This window comes from Salvelinus fontinalis, chromosome 13 (assembly GCF_029448725.1).
Source record: "Salvelinus fontinalis isolate EN_2023a chromosome 13, ASM2944872v1, whole genome shotgun sequence".
Taxonomy (NCBI): Eukaryota; Metazoa; Chordata; class Actinopteri; order Salmoniformes; family Salmonidae; genus Salvelinus; species Salvelinus fontinalis.
The window spans coordinates 51,579,420-51,601,647 of NC_074677.1; the positions used below are offsets into that span (position 1 = coordinate 51,579,420).

At 42.8% G+C, this 22,228-nt stretch overlaps 1 protein-coding gene across 5 annotated transcripts in view; it reads right to left on the reverse strand.

Annotated features, from left to right (window-relative positions):
* The window catches only part of LOC129868944 (kelch-like protein 13), a 99,765-nt gene that overhangs the window by 17,133 nt on the left and 60,404 nt on the right, over positions 1-22,228 (reverse strand). For all 5 annotated transcript variants that reach the window (XM_055943317.1, XM_055943315.1, XM_055943318.1 and 2 more), the window contains 3 exons: positions 14,071-14,203; positions 6,583-6,779; positions 5,133-5,928 (listed from right to left, as the gene is read on the reverse strand). In XM_055943317.1, the coding sequence (XP_055799292.1) occupies positions 5,133-5,928; positions 6,583-6,779; positions 14,071-14,203 (1,126 nt within the window). The remainder of the gene's footprint in view (positions 1-5,132; positions 5,929-6,582; positions 6,780-14,070; positions 14,204-22,228) is intronic.

Consider the following 22,228-nt stretch of genomic DNA (forward strand, 5'->3'; position numbering starts at 1 on the left):
ATAAACAGGATGTTGGCCCGTAAACCTGCAAATATAACCATGTCACCCATCATAACTTAGGTTTAACACATCTGTTTGTGTTTGTGTCACAGCCCTGACCGAGGGGAGCCTTTCATGTTCATTAAATCTTTTCAAATAAGATGACAGAACCTGTCGCAGAACCTAACCTCTCCTCCGCATGGTTACATCATAACGATGTACAAAGGGCTGAAATCTGTGCCGCGTCTGAAACAATTGATAGAATGTCTGAGTGCCAGACTGGCTACCCGAGGATAACAGGCAGTGACCAGCACAGGAGACTGGTGCTGCTTTTCATTAGTATACACCCCTTGGGAAATGGGTGTTTCATAGGTAGACACTGAGGACTTGTGAAGAGCAGAATCAACAACCTCTGCATAATCAAAACTGTTGCTTTGTGAGATGTTAACCATCGAAGACGTAAACCTGTGTTCACAGTTAGTCATTGTTATGTAAGTGCAACCCGAAAAGTAGGTTAACCGATAAATCGGTCAGGTTCTACCTGACTGCTCAGTCAGAGCAGGTCCACTGAGGCTATGACACAGTGAGTCCCAGGAGCCAGGCCGTGGAGGTGGAAACACTAAACTCTGAATATTTTTGGTAAAGCGCTGGTGTAAATCCTCAAGGAAATGCACCATGGGTGAGTTGAGTGAATATCCATTCTACCCGTTCAGAGTGAACTAGAACACACACACGTACACACGTACACGAGGGCCATGACCATGAGAAGCCACGCCCACTGTGGTAATTACAGACCAGAGCCCAGAGGAGAAGAGCGGATCGCATGACCTGGCCAGCCTGTCCCATGGGCTCTACAATTAGAGGGTGGCACCACTCTGTGGTCTGCACTCTGCAATTAGGTGCTGACTCGGTGCTGGGCTGGGCACTGACATCAGCTCAGTGTTCTGGAATGCTACTTACTTATTCCACTTGGCCGTCTCCCTGGCTCTGACCACCTCCCCTTTCTCCTCTCCTCTTCCTGTTGTTGCTTCTGCTGGTCCTCCCTCATCTCATACTACACTCTGGTCCAGGGCTATAATCATAATCACACAGCCATGCCACATGTGCACCTGTGCTACACCATTTTACTGTGAATTGGTTGGCATCTATGCTGATACAACGCTACATTGTTAGTGTGCACCTTGTGCTTGCCTTTGACCATTTACCATGAAATGTCCTCTCCGAACATACCCAGATACCTATACAAAAGTATGTGGACACGCCTTCAAATTAGGAGTTGGCTATTTCAGCCACAACCGTTGCTGACAGGTGTATAAAATCGAGCACACAGCCATGTAATCTCCATCGACAAAAATGGCAGTAGAATGGGCTTACTGAAGAGCTCAGTGACTTTCAACGTAGCACCGTCATAGGATGCCACCTTTCCAACAAGTCAGTTTGTCAAATTTCTGCCCTGCTAGAGCTGCCCCAGTCAACTGTAAGTGCTGTTATTGTGAAGTGGAAACATCTAGGAGCAACAATGGCTCAGGTAGGCCACATAAGCTCACAGAACGGGACCGCCGAGTGCTAAAGCGCGTAATGTGTAAAAATCGTCTGTCCTCGGTTGCAACCTCACTATCAAGTTCCAAACTGCCTCTGGAAGCAACGTCAGCACAATAACTATTATTTGGAGCTTCATGAAATGGGTTTCCATGGCTGAGCAGCCTAAGATCACAATGCGCTATGCCAAGTGTTGGCTGGAGTGGTGTAAAGCTCGCCGCCATTGGACTCTGGAGCAGTGGAAACGCCTTCTCTGTAGTGATGAATTACGCTTCACTACGAATCTGGGTTTGGTGGATGCCAGGAGCAGTGGCGGTTCTAGCTTGTATGGCTCCCTGGGTGAACCCCTCCTTCAGCGACCGACCCCCCCCCCCAAAAAAAAGCACCATTCTGCACTAACTGTAATTTTTATTCAGACATTTGGAACAACACAAATAAATAATCATAACACAAAAAAATATTTAAATATAAAAATAAACTCACTATCAAGTTCCAAACTGCCTCTGGAAGCAACGTCAGCACAATAACTATTACTTGGAGCTTCATGAAATGGGTTTCCATGGCTGAGCAGCCACACACAAGCCTAAGATCACAATGCGCTATGCCAAGTGTTGGCTGGAGTGGTGTAAATCTCGCCGCCATTGGACTCTGGAGCAGTGGAAACGCCTTCTCTGTAGTGATGAATTACGCTTCACTACGAATCTGGGTTTGGTGGATGCCAGGAGCAGTGGCGGTTCTAGCTTGTATGGCTCCCTGGGTGAACCCCTCCTTCAGCGACCGACCCCCCCCCCAAAAAAAAGCACCATTCTGCACTAACTGTAATTTTTATTCAGACATTTGGAACAACACAAATAAATAATCATAACACAAAAAAATATTTAAATATAAAAATAAACTCAGCAAAAAGGAAACATACCTTTTTCAGGACCCTGTCTTTCAAAGATAATTCGTAAAAATCCAAATAACTTCACAGATATTCATTGTAAAGGGTTTAAACACTGTTTCCCATGAACCATAAACAATTAATGAACATGCACCTGTGGAACGGTCCTTAAGACACTAACAGCTTACAGACGGTAGGCAATTAACGTTACAGTTATGAAAACTTAGGACACTAAAGAGGCCTTTCTACTGACTCTGAAAAACACCAAAAGAAAGATGCCCAGGGTCCCTGCTCATCTGTGTGAATGTGCCTTTGGCATGCTGCAAGGAGGCAGATGTGGCCAGGGCAATAAACTGCAATGTCCATACTGTGAGACACCTAAGACAGCGCTACAGGGAGACAGAACGGATAGCTGATCGTCCTTGCAGTGGCAGACCACATGTAACCACACCTGCACAGGATCGGTACATCCGAACATCACACCTGCGGGACAGGTACAGGATGGCAACAACAACTGCCCGAGTTACACCAGGAATGCACAATCCCTCCATCAGTGCTCAGACTGTCCGCAATAGGCTGAGAGAGGCTGGACTGAGGGGCTTGTATGCCTGTTGTAAGGCAGGTCCTCTCTAGACATCACCGGCAACAACGTTGCCTATGGGCACAAACCCACCGTCGCTGGAACAGACAGGACTGGAAAAAAAGTGCTCTTCACTGACGAGGTGCAGTTTTGTCTCACCAGGGGTGATGGTCGGATTCGCGTTTATTGAAGGAATGAGCGTTACCCCGAGGCCTGTACTCTGGAGCGGGATCGATTTGGAGGTGGAGGGTCCGTCATGGTCTGTGGCGGTGTGTCACAGCATCATCGGACTGAGCTTGTTGTCATTGCAGGCAATCTCAACGCTGTGCTTTACAGGGAAGACATCCTCCTCCCTCATGTGGTACCCTTCTTGCAGGCTCATCCTGACATGACCCACCAGCCATACAGCTCGTTCTGTGCGTGATTTCACGCACAGAACGAGAACACTGAATGTCAGTGAATGTCACTGAATGTCAGTGTTCTGCCATGGCCAGCGAAGAGCCTGGATCTCAATCCCATTGAGCACATCTGCGACCTGTTGGATCAGAGGGTGAGGGCTAGGGCCATTCCCCCCAGAAATGTCCGGGAACTTGCAGGTGCCTTGGTGGAAGAGTGGGGTAACATCTCACAGCAAGAACTGGCAAATCTGGTGCAGTCCACGAAGGGGATATGCACTGCAGTACTTAATGCAGCTGGTGGCCACACCAGATACTGACTAACTTTTGATTTTGACCCACCCTTTGTTCAGGGACAAATTATTCTACTTCTGTTAGTCACATGTCTTGTTCAGTTTATGTCTCAGTTGTTGAATCTTGTTATGTACATACAAATGTTAAGTTTGCTGAAAATAAACGCAGTTGACAGTGAGAGGACGTTTCTTTTTTTGCTGAGTTTATATACAAAAATAAGACTTGAGAATTTGGCACTCGAGCATCAATTCATTACTCATCCCCAAACACTGTCAACCAAGAGTCAAGACTAAACCAATTCACCTTGGTGGTGTGCAGACTGGTTTTATATTATTCTTAACGATTTCGCACAAACCAGAAAAAATATATAAAAAAACTATATATTTACAGTATTACGAATGAACTGTGGTTTATTTGGTAGCATTTCGTTGAGTGACTGATTTTATTAATTGCATTAGTACTGTACAAAGTTAGAGGTGCGGTATTTGATATATTCCCACAACTCTACCCTACCTCGGGCTTCCAGTGGGGAGACCTGAGGTCAACCTACCCCCGCCTCCCTCCCCATCTCGTACTTCTGAGTGGGAGACCTTCCCAGACAGTAGCCTACCTAGCTCACAAACTAGAATCAGGGCGCCCACTCCGACAGGTTAATTGACCCACAGTCCCACACGGTGACATGATATCATTGACGTGACGTACAAATAAGCGATAGAAAACCGATTGCGCAAATGTCACCATTCCTATTTTTTTTGTGCAGGCGCCCCGTGCCGCCCCCAGCAAGCTGCCGCCCTGGGCAGCTGTCCATGTCGCCTATACCTAAATCAGCCACTGGTCAGGAGAACACAACCTCCCCGAATGCATAGTGCCAACTGTAAAGTTTGGTGGAGGAGGAATAATTGTCTGGGGCTGTTTTTCATTGTTCGGGCTAGGCCCCTTCATTCCAGCGATGGGAAATCTTAACGCTACAGCATACAATGACATTCTAAATGATTCTGTGCTTCCAACTTTGTGGCAACAGTTTGGGAAAGACTCTTTCCTGTTTCAGCATGACAATGCCCAGCGGCACAAAGCAAGGTCCATACAGAAATGGTTTGTCGAGATCGGTGAGGAAGAACTTGACTGGTCTGCACAAAGCCTTGACCTCAACTCCCTCAAACACCTTTGGGATGAATTGGAACCCCGACTGTGAGCCAGGCCTAATCGCCCAACATCAATGCCCAACCTCACTAACGCTCTTTTGGCTGAAATGGAAGCAAGTCCCCGCAGCAATGTTCCAACATATAGTGGAAAGCCTTCCCAGAAGAGTGGAGGCTGTTACTTCCATATTAATGCCCATGATTTTGGAATGAGATGTTCGACGAGCAGGTGTCCACATACTTTTAGCCATGTGGTGTATGTTGCAGCATTAGAACAGGACTAAAAGCAGAGTAATAAGCTGTGCGTAATTATTTAAACTCACCCAGCTCTCCCGCAGCGTTGCGGCCGCCCACGGCGTAGAGGTGTCCTTTGAGGGCGCTGAGGTGGAAGAAGGTGCGTTTCTCGTTAAGGCACGCCACCTGCATCCACTTATTGTAGCGCGGATCGTACCGGAACACCGTGTCCACCGCCGTCTTGCCTTTGGTGTCATAGTTGCTCTGGCCTCCCACCACATAGAGGAAGTTTCCGATGACGGCGATGCCGTGCTGGTAGCGCGGGGCGTCCATGGGCGCCAGCGCCTTCCACTCGTGGGCCTTCTCGTCAAACAGACGCAGCTCCTTACTGACCACCAGCTGCTGGCGCAGGACGCCGCCCAGGGTGACCAGGTGGCCGCTGTCTGAGCGGATGGCCGTCCTCTCTGACTGCATGACTGGCTGCATGTAGGGCATCATCTGGTAGTTACTGGCCTCCAAGAGGAGGTTGACGCATGTGTTGTCGGTGCGCATAAAGTCCACAGTCTGCACGTGGTTGATGAGCTCCTGGGGGTTCATGAGGGGGAAGCGGATGTTCTTCATAAGCTTGGGGGCGTGGTCCATGCGTCCGTCCTCATAGCGGAGCCAGCGGCATGCAGCCTTGAACAGGTCCAGCTCGCTGCAGTGCTTCAGACTGTTACTGGACAGAACGAAGGCCAGCCGCTCAAAGGGCAGCTTGACAAACTCCCCCGTGCCCAGCAACGAGGGGAAGTTCTTGAGGATGAAGTTGTTGACGTATTTGTCTACCTCAGTGAGGTTATATGCGTTAGCGATGCGCCCCACCTCCACACAATTATCCAGGGACACCTGCAGCCAAGGAGAAAGGGAAAGCGGTGAGAAGCAACCACTCGTAATCACACAAACCTTTGCTTAGACCCGTGGTTTTTACCTGTGGTCTAAAATGGCTAGCAGCTAGCTTTTCTCAAAGGCCAACCTGGCACAATTAGTCTTGATACTGAGGACTACCAGCGGAGCACATAATTCTATCTGGGAACAGAATCAACCTATCAGAGACCTTACACGGCAAGAGCCACCATCCAATCACATTTGTTAAACTGTTCAACTTGGCCTCCAGAGTGATAGTAGGGCTGGGAAATTGCCAGGGACCTCACGAATCCCATTCGGGGTAAGGTTTTTTTTAAAGGAGAAAAAGCTCCACTGCAGGTCCCCACAAGCAAAATAGGGCAAATGTGACAAAGTAGCGGATTATAAAAATGCATCTAAAACCGTTTTTAGGTGTACACGCCATTTTAGACCAGGTATAATAAACCTTTAGGTCTAAGCACTAGTTCACGAGTATGGCCCCAGTGTTTTTATCCCAGTGCAAGTCCAAATGTAGACATTATAGTAAGCAGTTGAGTACAGTAGTCGGAGGCATCTTAAACTGCTGTGTATAATCCCCCTGGCTAGTTCTGGGGGGGCTGAGCAGGCTTTATGAGCAGGCTGTGTTAGGCTCCTTACCCCAGATATGAGAAAGACCTTGCAGAAGTCGAGCACGGGGAGGATCTGGAGGAAGCTGGCTGCCTCCAGTGTGTCCTGCAGGTTCTCCATGTTGAGAGACAGCTTGGCCGTGTAGATGAAGTCTATGATCTTCTTCAGGCCTATTCGGTTGACACCATGAAGCTTGATGCACATTAAATCCTGTTCCTTCATTCCACCTGCGTGATGAGGGGAGAGAAAATACTAAACATATTACATAAAGTAGGGATGTGCATCTATCCCTTTCAAGATGATTTGATACGTATCTAGATACATGGGCTCCGATACGATACAGGAACGATACGTTATAGTTGAGAAATGATTAGGTGCGATTCGATTGGTTGCATAAACACATTCATTTTCCCATTCTAAATTCGAGGTCATGAGCTGGGCCTCTCTGAGCTCGAAGTGTCTGAGCTCACTTCTGTGTTTGTGTGTTTAAATTATGCATGTCTATGGTGTATACTATGTAGGCACCTGATCTGAGCCGTAAGGGAGGCTAGGCATCTACCACCCCACTACCGCTATCAGATTGGGGTGCCTACAATTCAAATGACAGTTGTCTCCCGTAGCTTACTTTTAAGTAAAGCACAATTGTTAACAGTGCATACAGTGCCTTCAGAAATTATTCACACCCCTTGACTTTTTCCACATTTTGTTGTGTTACAGCTTTATTAAATTTAGATGTTTAGTCACTATACCCCATAATGTCAAAGTGGAATTGTTTTTCGAAATGTTTACAAATTAATAAAAAAATGTAAGCTGAAATGTTTTGAGTCAGTAAGTATTCAACCCCTTTGTTACAGCAAGCCTAAATGAGCTCAGGAGTAAAAATGTGCTTAACAAGTCACAATATGTTTCATGGACTCCGAGTGCAATAATAGTGTTTAACATGATTTTTGAATGACTACCTCATCACTGTACCCCACACATACAATTATCTCTGTAAGCTGCATCAGTTGAGCAGACGCTGGGAGAATTCACCTTTCAGCAGGACAGTAACCTAAAACACAAGGTCGAATCTACACTAGAATTGCTTACCAAAAAGACTGAATGTTCCTGAGTGGCCAGGTCACCATTTCGACTTTAATCTACTTGAAGATCTGTGGCAAGACCTGAAAATTGTTGTCTAGCAATGATTAAGAACCAATTTGACAGCTTGAAGAATTTTGAAAACAATCACTGTTATACAATCCAGGTGTGGAAAGCTCTTAGAGACGTACTCAAAAAGACTCACAGGTACAATCACTGCCAAAGGTGATTCTAGCATGTATTGAACTCAAGGGTGTGAATACTTATGTAAATTGATTATGTCCGTTTCATTTTCAATACATATGCAGACATTTCTAAAAACATGCTTTCACTGTCATTATGGGGTATTGTGTCAATTTAATTATTTTTGAATTCAGGCTGTAACAACAAAATGTGTAATAAGTCAAGGGGTATTAATACTTTTTGAAGGCACCGTAGATAACAATAACCTAACAAATTACATCAACTTTAAAAGCCCAGTATCATGCAAGCCATTTTAGCATGCTGAAGGTGTCGCGCAGATGTGCAATTTGACTAGGCTACTGATATTCCCTAGGGTTGTTCGGCATGCAAAATTACTTGTGAATCAGTGACTGTCAAAACAGCTATACTTATTTTGACACTAAAGAGGATGCATCAGCTGTCACAATAGAGGAGGTATTTTCAGAAGGTAGAAAGAAAGCAATATGAGTAGTAATAAAATGTGGATCGGCAATTCGTAACGTTTGAATAGATTTTCTGACCGTTGCATGCGACATTTGGATCAGTTTGGGGTGCGCGGACCGATGCAGTCGTGTCTTAAACATTTCAATCGGTGAACGATGTGTATCGGTGAATTGTTTACGTCTTTAAGATGAAGGCACCAGTCAGATAAAAACGTAATAGCATTCCATAACAGAAGGAACAGACACCATTCCACTGAGCTTTCACATACCTACCATTATGGCTGCATGTAAAGGATATGTATTCACCAAAGCCTGGAGACTGTATAATTTAACCAGAGAGGGCTGTGGGTCGCAGTGAAAAGCCTTTGCTCAGCATCTGCAGCAGAATATTATTACCGGCTTAAACAGTGACCTCACTTCCCTCTTAACGCATCTGGGTCGTTCCACCAATTCGGTGCCTTTTGAGAAGTGCAACTTGGTCAAAAAAAACATTTGATTTCAACTAATTGTAACAGTTTTGGACATGTAGGACAAAACTAATAAGACCAACTACAATCCACACGCAACCAAGGCTCTCCAACATATACTCTCTGATTATATCTTCATTGATGCCTGGCGAGCACATAATCCTAAAGAGTACACTTTCTACTTAAACAGGGATATATCATTTCACAAATAGATTTCCTACAACTCTATTAATTCGACATGAGTTTGTCTGACCACTTCAAATGTCAGAATTTCCTAAAAGAGCAACAACATGGTGTTAACGTTTCATTACTACAATATCCTACATTCTGTGATCAATTTGAAATTGAAATAAATTCCTTCATAACCGTCAATAAAAATGTTGATGACCCCCGGATTTTATAGGATGCCACCAAAGGTTTTATTGAAAATAATGCAACTGCATTTGTGCTCCCGAGTGGCGCAGTGGTCTAAGGCACTGCATCTCAGTGCTAGAGGTGTCACTACAGACCCTGGTTCTATTCCAGGCTGTATCACAACTGACCATGATTGAGTCCCATAGGACAGCGCACAATCGGCCCAGCGTCGTCCAGGTTAGGGTTTGGCTGTTGTAGGCCATCATTGTAAATAAGAAATTGCTCTTAACTGACTTGCCTAGTTAAAAAAATAATTAAAAAAATGTGCATCTGAGTTGAATAAATCACAATTAAAGAAGATATCTGAATTGGAAATGTTTACTGCGTTCTCAACAAACACTCTTCAGACCAGGTAGCTATTACTCTTTCCAGAGTCAAGACAGACAGAGAGCAGAGTTTTCCATCCATCAAATTAGACTCAACCATTACTTCCATAGTAATTGTCCCAGTTGTTTATTGGCCATCAAGATAAGCAGCAATGTTCAATTAGCTGACATAGCGACTATTGAATATGAAACAGGGGAATTACAATCAGAACCCAAAGTAATCAAAGATTCTCCCGCTTCTATAAAGAGCTGTACACCTCTGATTGTAAATCCACACCATGCCAGACTAAGCCCTTTCTAAAATAATTAAGAATCCTCTTTTCTCAACAGAGGAAGCAACCTCCCTGGGAGCCCAAATCTCTCTAAATGAACTCAAAAGGGCATTGGGTAGCATGAATAAAGGCAAATCACCTGGTCTATTTACATTTTTGGAGCCAATTAGGTCCACTATTGCGCGAAAGGATTAACACAGCCGTTCACAAAGGTTAATTTGGGAGAGATGTGAATACAGCACTAGATTTTCCTTTTATTAAAAAAGGTAAGGATGCCACCCAGTGTTATCACTCCCGCTCCTTATCTTGGATAAACACATATTAAACCGTTTTCCAAAATGTTGTCGTTTCGAGACTTACGTACCAAAATTGGTCCACACGGACCAAAGCAGTTTTGTTAAAAAAACGTCTATTCTTGGATAACTTCCGTCCATTATTACTCATCTTAAATATGGTGTTTCCTACTGCCCTGGAAAAGGGTGGTCTTCACTGATATATCCCTTAAACAATGCAGTCCTATTATTGCTCACCTAATTTCTATTTGGGGTAAAATTGAAAAACAATGTAACTAGGAATCAAAATGGCATGCCCAATATTTCACAATAATGCCTTGCGATCTGGAGGGCGGCCTTTTGCATACCCCCAATGGTCCAAAGGGAGAATCAGTACCTTTGCAGATATCATGGACAGTAATGGTTTGAGAACATTATAGGATTTTAAAGACACATTACACGCAACTCCTTTTTTTTCTATATTTACCATTTAAGTCAGCTATGCTGGCTATGGAGTCCCTTGGGAAACTCAACTACCGAACCATCCGATGATAGAATTTATAAATACATGATCTGGGTTCCCGAAAGGACTGATCTCTAAAATACATAAACAACTTTTGGAAAGCTCATTCTGGGCTAGCCATAAAAAAAGTATGATCCAAAGACCTAATTGAATCTGAAAATCCATTTAACTGGAACAGAAAATGGAAAAGAATTGACCTTGGCTTCCCGTAAAACGAACCATCAACTTGTACATTTTAAGTTTGTTCACAGACTTTATAACACCAAGGAAACACTTTACGATGAAATTGGCCCCAACTCTCAACTGTTCACTGTGTCCCTTAAATCAGGTAGGCACATTCCTTCATATCATGTGGGAGTGCCCTTCAGTTAAATGCTTCTGGGACAAAGTAACAAAATTAATTAATGTAAATATTCAATGCTTTGCATCTTATGTTACTTAACGATGATCGCTCCTAGAATATCTCAATCAATCAGAGATAACTACTGCTGGCAGGCAGCACTACCGCAAAAAAGATCTTGGCTCTTAGATGGCAATCACCTCACTCTCTCGCAATTCGCCAGCTCTAACAGAATTACCGACAGCGAGAATTAATGGTGCTAGTGAAGGAACAATTGAGGCCTGGACAAATATACTTTACTCTGTAAAGAATAATCTCAGCTAAATCCCAAAACATGCATACAAACTACACTGCCGGTCAAAAGTTTTAGAACACCTCCTTACACCTACTCATTCAAGGGTTTTTCTTTATCATTACTATTTTCTGCATTGTAGAATAATAGTGAAGACATCAAAACTATAAAATAACACATATGGAATCATGTAGTAACCAAAAAAAGTGTCAAACAGCTTTGCGCACGCTTGGCATTCTCTCAACCAGTTTTGAGGTAGTCACCTGGAATGCATTTCAATTAACAGGTGTGCCTTCTGAAAAGTTAATGTGTTTGAGACAATAAGTTGTTTTGTGACAAGGTAGGGGTTGTATACAGAAGATAGCCCTATTTGGTAAAAGACCAAGTCCATATTATGGCAAGAACAGCTCAAATAAGCAAAGAGAAACGACAGTCAATCTGGAAAATGTCAATATCTTTTCAAGTTTCTCCAAGAGCAGTCACAAAAACCATCAAGCGCTGATGAAACTGGCTCTCATGACGAACACAACAGGAATTGAAGACCCAGAGTTACCTCTGCTGCAGAGGATAAGTTCATTAGAGTTACCAGCCTCAGAAATTGCAGCTCAAATAAATGCTTCAGAGTTCAAGTAACAGACACATCTCAACATCATCTGTTCAGAGGAGACTGTGGGAATCATGCCTTTGTGGTCTAATTGCTGCAAACAAACCACTACTAAAGGACACCAATAAGAAGAAGAGACTTGCTTGGGCCAAGAAACACGAGCAATGGACATTAAACCGTGGGAATTTGTCCTTTGGTCTGATGAGTCCAAATTTGAGATTTTTGGTTCCAACCGCTGTGTCTTTGTGAGACGCGGTGTGGTAACAGATGACCTCCGCATGTGTATTTCCCACCGAGAACCACGGAGGAGGAGGTGTTATGGTGTATGGGGGTGCTTTGCTGGTGACACTGTCTGTGATTTCTTTAGAATTCAAGGCACACTAAACCAGCATGACTACCACAGTATTCTGCAGCGATACGCCACTCATCTGGTTTGGGCTTAGGGGGACTATCATTTGTTTTTCAACAGGACAATGACACAACACACCGGCTGGTGTAAGGGCTATTTTACCAAGAAGGAGAGTGATGGAGTGACTGCATCAGATGACCTGGCCTCCACAATCCCTAGAGTTCAACCAAATGAGATGGTTTGGGATGAGTCGGACCACAGAGTTAAGGAAAAGCAGCCCATATGTGTATATATACACATACACACACCTAAAAAATATATTTTTTACTTTCTTTGCTTTCAGGCCCACGAGGGAGGGGTTGTATGTGGAGGGTTTTCTTTGGCCGTCGGGAGGCTAGCAGGACGGTGGGGGGTCTGGGTGGTGACTGAAAAGCAACCCTAGTTGCTATGGGGGTGGGAAGGTGGGGGAAACATGGTTTCCGGGAGTTGGGGGGGTTAATGGAGACATGTTGGCTGGGTGGGGTTGGGGGAATGGGATGGGAGGTTGTGGGTGGAGGCACACTTTTTAGTGTTTCTTTTCCTGTTTAAACAGAATTTTTAAAACAATGTATTTCTTGCTTTAGTTTTTAATTTTGAGCGACAGTCCAGAAGGTACATGTTATTTAAACTGAATATATTAATTTAAATGGATATTGTACCTGTAACCCCCACACCAAAGAATAAAACAAATAAACTTAGTCCATACATATATATTTTTTTAAATAAAGCACATTTAACATACTCCATTTATTTTTTCCCTATCTCAAGAGGTTAAATAAAAAATATACTATAGTAAGTGCCTATTAAGTACCAAATAAAGTAACAGGGTTGACCGTAACAGGGTTGATGATTTCTTCTTAACCATTTACACTAGTGACGCACCGATATTACATTTTTGTCCGATACCGATATCCGATAGCACCACACGCGACAAGAAATTTCCCGCATTCCCGACCCACTCAGTTTTCCACTGCAAAGCACCAGAAAATGTTCCAAAAGAGTAGAACCAGTTTTTCTCTTAGCTGTTGAATCTTCCTAGAAGTGACACAGGGTTGATGGAGGGACATGTCAAAATGCTGATTTATTGAACTCTCTATGTCATCTATATTAAAGGGCATTTCATTTAATATAACAGGCTTTTATTAAAATTCAATATTGGTGCAGAATTTCTACTTAAAATATAAAAGGGTCACAAAAGGCAGTCTTTTCGTGGAACAACCCACCCATTTAATCGCAACAACACGTCTGAACCTCTCAGTTAGGCTACATGCTAGTGGAATATTTGTTTAATAACCACTTACAGGCATTGAGGCAGTCCTATTTTGGATTGTTAAGAAGAGGACATATGAAACTGCAGTTGAAGGATATTTACCCTCACTACATCTATCCAAGTCGTTTCTATTTGCGTACTAAGCTACAACAAGATGAAATACAGAAATGCATTCTGGGAATAAAAAAAGTACGTTCACCAAAGTGATGAATGCAATAGTTGTTATGTCTTATGAAAAACAAACCTGATAATATTTTTTTTTAAAAAGCACAAGTAAATCAAAACCTTAACCCCTTGGGAAAATGAGCATGTCTAATTCAAGGTGTGGTAGCTTATCAGAATGTAGAGATGACAGGAATCCTGGAGGATTCACGCTGCGCTTCAAGAAAAGGAGCACTTTGGGAGAAGACAACCAGACAACACAATGCTATCAGCTGCAGAGCCCCAGAGTAGAGATTGATTGACGGACGCGTGACAAGCAGGCTAATCCTCTGATTACTCAGTCTGTTAATCAACATTAAACACAGTGTGCGGACGTCCCATCCCGTGCATGCTGCTGTGGGTCAGTGTGAGGTGGTGAGAGAGATGGAGGCATAACAGCTTACCTGTGAACATGGCTTTGAAGTAGTCGCTGGAGGAGGCCATCATGGCGCGATGCACTGGGAAGGCTTCGTCTCCGTCCCCCGCCACCAGTGTGACATCACACAGTAATCCCTCTATCCTCAGCTGGTCAAATCCCTGGGAGGGGGAGAGAGAGAAAGAGGAGAGACCAGCCTGTTAGAGAGCTGCTCTGTGAGGCCTCTCGAGTGGCGCAGCGGTCTAAGGCACATAGGGGAGGGTTTGGCCAGACGGGACTTCCTTGTCCCATCACACGCTAGCGATTCCTTGTGGCGGGCCGGGCGACTGCAAGCTGACTTCGGTCGCCAGCTGGATGGTGTTTCCTCCAACACATTGGTGCAGCTGGCTTCCGGAAGCAGTGCGGCTTGGTCGTGTTTCGGAGGACGCATGTCTCTCGACCTTCACCTCTCCCGAGTCCATAGGGGAGTTGCAGCGATGGGACAAGACTGTAAACTACCAATTGGATTCCCACGAAATTGGGGAGAAAAAGAGGTATACATTTTTTTTTTTACAAATATAAAATAACAAAATAAATGTTTTAAAGAGAGCTGCTCTGTGTACTGTGTGGAGAGACCATGTCTGTCCTGAACCAGATTGGTATAAGGCCTGCCCAGACTGGTACACTGAGACTGGATTAGCCTAACTCAATCACTTCATGAAAAGACAAAGAGAAAAACACAGCCCCCTAAGCGTTACCGTTTCTTGACAACCTGCCTGCAAATAATTTCTGTGCTTATTGCAATGAAAACAAATAGGTCAAAAATGTATACCAAAAAGTAATTATTTGTCTATCTTTATACAAAGAATAAAAATGTATACCCCAAAATGTTTTTGTTGTTGTCTATCTTTATACAGAGAATGTTACAATACGTTTGTAAGTTCATATTCTGGTTGAATAAAAAAAATGGTAGAATAATTTTGGGTTAAACCAGCCAAACACATACATCTTAAATTAATTTCCCACAGAACTATAATGCTCACCAGTCTTAAAAGCAATATGTAGCAATGCTATTACATTTTCTACTTGTGTTTTTAAGCCCAGTGTTCAGTCACAGACTGAGGTCCCTATAAAGAACACAGTGAAGTCCAACAATGGCATCACTTTATGTGCATTGACGACCCTCACTGCTTAATTAGCATTCACTTAAAATGGTCAACAGTCGGTGTTCCCCACACATTTGAATTATGTTTTGCTCCCATGCAGCAACCGCCTGATGAGCATGTTAGCAGATGTAGCACTGAAAGTGAAGAGTCTTCTCTTGGCAAAATCATTTCTAGAATCCTATCCAGGCGTAGTTACAATATGTCCAGAAAACAACAGAAAATAGATGGGCTATAATAGATGACTGCTAACAAGGGATCGCAAGATGTGCCTTTTTCTAATGATCCAACAAGCTTTCAAATCATAACTTTGAATTTACCTCAGTGATGGTCGTTGTTAAACTCTGAAAATGTTCAGCCACGGACAAGTTGGTAGCAAGCCGACAGCTGTCAATGTTGTCAATCGATAGAGAAACCTTGCAGCGACAACAGAGATTGTGCCAATCTTATTTTCTGACTTGAGCAAGGTGCTGAATCACACGTATACACCCACCCAGAGCTGTGTTCCTAAAAAAAAATTCAACACACTCTTCAACAGCCCGACTGGTGTTCAACCTTCCCAAGTTCTCTCACGTCACCCCGCTCCTCCGCTCTCTCCACTGGCTTCCAGTTGAAGCTCGCATCCGCTACAAGACCATGGTGCTTGCCTACGGAGCTGTGAGGGGAATGGCACCTCAGTACCTTCAGGCTCTGATCAGGCCCTACACCCAAACAAGGGCACTGCGTTCATCCACCTCTGGCCTGCTCGCCTCCCTACCACTGAGGAAGTACAGTTCCCGCTCAGCCCAGTCAAAACTGTTCGCTGCTCTGGCACCCCAATGGTGGAACAATCTTCCCCACGACGCCAGGACAGCGGAGTCAATCACCACCTTCCGGAGACAACTGAAACCCCACCTCTTTAAGGAATACCTAGGATAGGATAAAGTAATCCTTCTGACCCCCCCCCCCCCCCTTAAAAGATTTAGATACACTATTGTAAAGTGGCTGTTCCACTGGATGTCATAAGGTGAACGCACCAATTTGTAAGTCGCTCTGGATAAGAGCGTCTGCTAAATGACTTAAATGTAAATGTAACAGCAGGTCTCAAAACTATTCACCGGTTAAAAGGCTATTACACTGTTGAATCGGGACCTTAGAAGCACTCTCCCTAACAACACGTCCACACAACACACCTCCATCATACTAACAGGTTGTGGAGTACACACAGTGTGAACAGGTCACACATTGATGAGTCCAGTAGCTTTCTGCCAGCGCCTGCCTGGCAGCCCCCATCTCTGTGACGACCTTCACGTGTGGACAGAGACTGGCATGGGCCAAGCAGGGCACGGAGCCTGACTCACTGGTGCTGATGCTTCATCAAACAGCTGGAGCCCAACACGCTGAGCCACTGTCTGTCTGCACTGAAGGAGTCACTACCATCGCTCTGTCATCCCCTTCAAAATCACAGCTAACTAGCCTACATAAATAATAAGTGATTTCATCTCCATTTCAATTGTCATCAAATTTTCTTTTTATCTTCTCATATGCAGAAGACATCTCGTTCTAAGCGTGCAAATGAAAAAAGTAGGCCATTGCAACTAGAGGGAACAACAGTCATTTCCATTATTTTAATCCAACTTCATGAAAGACAAGTCTTTGTCGAGAACATAAGTTTTCAATGTTCTTAGAACACAATTCTCTTCCTCCGCAGTGAATCAATTGAATAATTCACTGATCATTTTCCTCAACAAATGCAGCAGATAGGTTTGTAAGACAAGTCTTATCTCTTAGACAGCTTGCACACACAACCCTGATTTGTTCCACTGTTTACGTGCTTTGCTCTCCACGCGCATCGCATCCTGACTTTAGATGTGCCAGTGATTAGAGTGGGAGAGAACTTTATTTTTATAACATTGGTTGGTTTTTAAACGGGATAGTGAAGGCTAAACCCTGATGTGCTTATAACAAGTTTGACATTAGTCGTAAGAATTCCATAATATTAGGCAGAGCAAAGGAAGAAATGTGTGCAGTGTTTGAAGATTGCAAGTGTGAAGGAGAAGGAGAAACGACGTGTGATTAAGAGTTGCACACAATAGCCTAGACGATATTGTTTGAGACAGATGTGCATGATTGGTGCTGCCCATCGTTGAAGGTCTGCACAGGAACAATTTTTCTGTGTTTTAAAATAGAATTTTGAACAGAAAACCTGTTTGAAACAAAAGCAGGGTAATTTGTGTAATTGTTTTGTTGTGTTCAGAAATGTCTAGATATTTTTTGAGTTTGGTAAAGAAAGGCCCATAGTATCTTTGTCTGGCAAAGTTTCAGACGCCATACAGACATATTCAGGTCCATAATTATCAGATGAGCAAAAACGACTGCATAAAATAAATACAACTACTGAGCTATATTATATGCAAATTATTTTATACTAATACAATTGCTCAGATAAAGCAATTTTGTTTAACAAGTCATTTAAAAAAAAATCTAAAAAGATAGCGGTGAAAATTATTGGCACCCCTATCTTCATTACTCTAGCACCCTTCAATTTGCGAGGAGAATGCCCTCTTCAAACCATGGGTTTCAATGGGGTTCAAAGTCTGGACACTGAGAGATGCATTCTTTTTTGTTGTTGTCAATTAACCATTTCTTTGTGGATTTTGATGTGCGCTTGGGGTTATTGTCTTGCCATAAGATCCACTTGCGGCCAAGTGTCAGCCTCCTGGTTATCTTTTAATACTTGAATGACTTTTTCATTGGCAAGATAAGCAAACTTAGGGATGACATGCCAGCAACAAACGCTGACACTAGACATCCAAGTATATCTCACCAAATTATGAAAGACAAGAATTGTACTTTTGAATTCTGTAAAGTCAGCGTGGAAGAGGTGAAAAAATGGATGTCTATCAACAATGACAAGCCACCGGGGTCTGACAATCTGGATGGAAAATGACTGAGGATAATAGCAGATGATATTGCCACTCCTATTTAAGCCTACAAGAGAGCGTGTGTCCTCAGGCCTGGAGGGAAGCTCAAGTCATCCCGCTACCCAAGAATAGTAAAGCACCCTTTACTGGCTCAAATAGCTGACCAATCAGCCTGTTATCAACCCTTAGTAAACGTCATGGAAAAAATTGTGTTTGACCAGATACAATGCTTTTCACAGTAAACAAATTGACAACAGGATTTCAGCATGCTTATAGGGAAGGACACTCAAAAAGCACAGCACTTACACAAATGACTGATGATTTCCTGAGAGAAATTGATGTAATGGGTTTTACACCCCCTGCTATAATGTGGATAAAGAGTTACTTGTCTAACAGAATACAGAGGGTGTTCTTTAATGGAAGCCTCTCAAATATAATCCAGTTAAAATCAGGAATTCCCCAGGGTAGCTGTTAAGGGCCTTTGCTTTTTAAATTTTTTACTAACAACATGCCACTGACTTTGAGTAAAGCCAGAGTGTCTATGTATGCGGAAGACTCAACACTATACACGTCAGCTACTACAGTGACTGAAATGACTGCAACACTCAACAAAGAGCTGCAGTTAGTTTCAGAGTGGGTGGCAAAGAATAAATTAGCCCTAAATATTTCTAAAACTAAAAGCATTGTATTTGGAACAAAACACTCACTAAACCCTAAACCTCAACTAAATCTTGTAATACATAATGTGGAAGTTGAGACAACTAAACTGCTTGGAGTAACCCTAGATTGTAAACTGTCACGGTCAAAACATATTGATGCAGTAGTAGCTAAGATGGGGAGAAGTCTGTCTATTATAAAGCGATACTCTGCCTTCATAACACTATCAACAAGGCAGGTCCTACAGGCTCTAGTTTTGTCACACCTTGACTACTGTTCAGTAGTGTGGTCAGGTGCCACAAAAAAGGACTTAGGAAAATTGCACAGCTGGCCCTTGGATGTACACAGAGAGCTAATATTAATAATCTCTCCCGGCTGAAAGTGGAGGAGAGATTGACTTCATCACTAATTTTATTTATGAGAGGTACTGACATATTGAATGCACCGAGCTGTCTGTCTCACCTACTGGCACACAGCTCGGACACCCATGCATACCCCACAAGACATGCCACAAGAGGTCTCTTCACAGTCCCCAAGTCCAGAACAGACTATGGGAGGCACACAGTACTACATTGAGCCATGACTACATGGAACTCTATTCCACATCAAGTAACTCATGCCAGCAGTAAAATTTGATTTAAAAAAAAACACCTTATGGAACAGCGGGGACTGTGAAGCAACAGAAACATTGGCACACACACACACAAATAACATACGCACTATACATACACATGGATTTAGTACTGGAGTAGGGGCCTGAGGGCACACAGTGTGTTGTGAAATCTGTGAATGTATTGTAATGTTTTTAAAATTGTATAACTTGTTTGGGATAGGGGGCAGCATTTTCACTTTTGGATGAATAGCGTTCCCAGAGTGAACTGCCTCCTACTTAGTCCCAGATGCTAATATATGCATATTATTAGTAGTATTGGATAGAAAACACTCTGAAGTTTCTAAAACTGTTTGAATGATGTCTGTGAGTATAACAGAACTCATATGGCAGGCAGAAACCTGAGAAGAAATCCAAACAGGAAGTGGGAAATCTGAGGTTTGTAGTTTTTGAACTCACCCCTATCGAATACACAGTGGGATATGGGTTATTTTTCCACTTTCTAAGGCTTCCACTAGATGTCAACCGTCTTTAGAACGTGGTTTCAGACTTCTCACGTGAAGGGGGGCCGGATGGGAGCTGTTTGACTAAGGGGTCTGCCTACAACCTCGTTCTCAGTCACACGCTTTCACTTGAGAGGTTGCTCTCGTTCCAGTGCTTCTCTACAGACAATGGAATTCTCCGGTTGGAACATTATTTAACTTTTATGGTAAAAACATCCTAAAGATTGATTCTATACTTAGTTTGACAAGTTTCTTTGACCTGTAATATAACTTTTTGAACGTTTCGTCCGAATGGACCAGATCGCGCTTTTGGATTGTTTACCAAATGCCCTAACAAAAGAAGATATTGGACATAAATGATGGACATTATCGAACAAAACAAGCATTTATTGTGGAACTGCGATCCCTGGGAGTGCATTCTGTTGAAGATCATCAAAGGTGAGTGAATATTTTGACTACCCAACATGGCGGATATTTCTCTGACTGGTTTGGGCTCTGAGCGCTGTTCTCAGATAATGCCTTTTCCGTAAAGTTTTTTTGAAATCTGACACAGCGGTTGCATTAACTTCTTATGACTGCAGGGGCAGTATTGAGTAGCTTGGATGAAAGGTGCACAGAGGTGCCCAGAGTAAACGGCCTGCTCCTCAGTCATAGTTGCTAATATATGTATATTATTATTTGTATTGGATAGAAAACACTCTGAATTTTCTAAAACTGTTTGAATTATGTCTGTGAGTATAACAGAACTCATATGGCAGGCAAAAACCTGAGAAGTTCCACTTCCTGTTTGGATTTTTTCTGGGGCTGGTAGATTTTCAACCAAGCTTCCATTGAAATTACAGCGAGATATGGATGAGTTTTCACTTCCTACGGCTTCCACTAGATGTCAACAGTCAATAGAACTTTGTCTGATGACTCTACTGTGAAGGGGGGCCGAAGGAGACAGGAATGAGTAACCACTGCCATGAGGTGACCATGCATTCACCACGTGCGTTCACGTGAGAGGCAGCTCCGTTCCATCGCTCATTTGAAGTCAATGTAATTCTCCGGTTGGATCGTTATTCAAGATGCATGTTAACAACATTCTAAAGATTGATTCAATACATCGTTTGACATGTTTCTACTGACTGTTACGGAACTTTTGGACATTTTGTCACGTTTTAGTGAACGCGCTTTGTGACATTGGAATTGTTTACCAAACGCGCTAACCAAAGTAGCTAATTGGACATAAATAACGGACATTATCGAACAAATCAAGCATTTATTGTGGACCTGGGATTCCTGGGAGTGCATTCTGATGAAGATCATCAAAGGTAAGGAAACATTTATCATGTAATTTCTGGTTTCTGTTGACTCCAACATGGCGGCTAATTTGACTCTTGTTCTGAGCTCCGTCTCAGATTATTGCATGGTTTGCTTTTTCCGTAAAGTTTTTTTGAAATCTGACACAGCGGTTGCATTAAGGAGAGGTATATCTATAATTCCATGTGTATAACTTGTATTATGATCTACATTTATGATGAGTATTTCTGTTGAAACGATTTGGCTATGCACTATCACTGGATGTTTTTGGAACTAGTGAATGTAACGCGCCAATGTAAACTCAGATTTTTTGTTATAAATATGAACTTTATCAAACAAAACATGCATGTATTGTGTAACATGAAGTCCTACGAGTGTCATCTGATGAAGATCATCAAAGGTTAGTGATTCATTTTAGCTATATTTCTGCTTTTTGTGACTGCTATCTTTCGCTGGAAAAATGGCTGTGCTTATTGTGGTTTGGTGTGACCTAGCATAATCAATTGTAGTGCTTTCGCTGAAAAGCATATTTGAAATCGGACTCTTTGGTGGGATTAACAAGATTACCTTTAAAATGGTATAAGACACATGTATGTCTGAGGAATTTTAATTATGAGATTTCTGTTGTTTTGAATTTGGCGCCCTGCACTTTCACTGGCTGTTGTCATATCATCCCGTTACCGGGATTGCAGCCATAAGAGTTAAGGAGAAGTGTATCTAAAGTTTCATGTATAATAGCTGTATTTTCATCAACATTTATTATGAGTATTTCTGTGAATTTCATGTGGCTCTCTGCAATATCACTGCATGTTTTGGAACTACTGAATCTAACACACCAATGTAAAATAAGATTTTTGGATATAAATATGAACTTCACCGAACAAAACATACATGTATTGTGTAACATGAAGTCCTATGAGTGTCATTTGATGAAGATCATCAAAGGTTAGTGATTAATTCTATCTCTATTTGTGGTTTTTGTGACTCCTCTCTTTGGCGGGAAAAATGGCTGGGTTTTTCTGTGACTTGGTGGTGACCTAACATAATCGTTTATGGAGCTTTCGCTGTA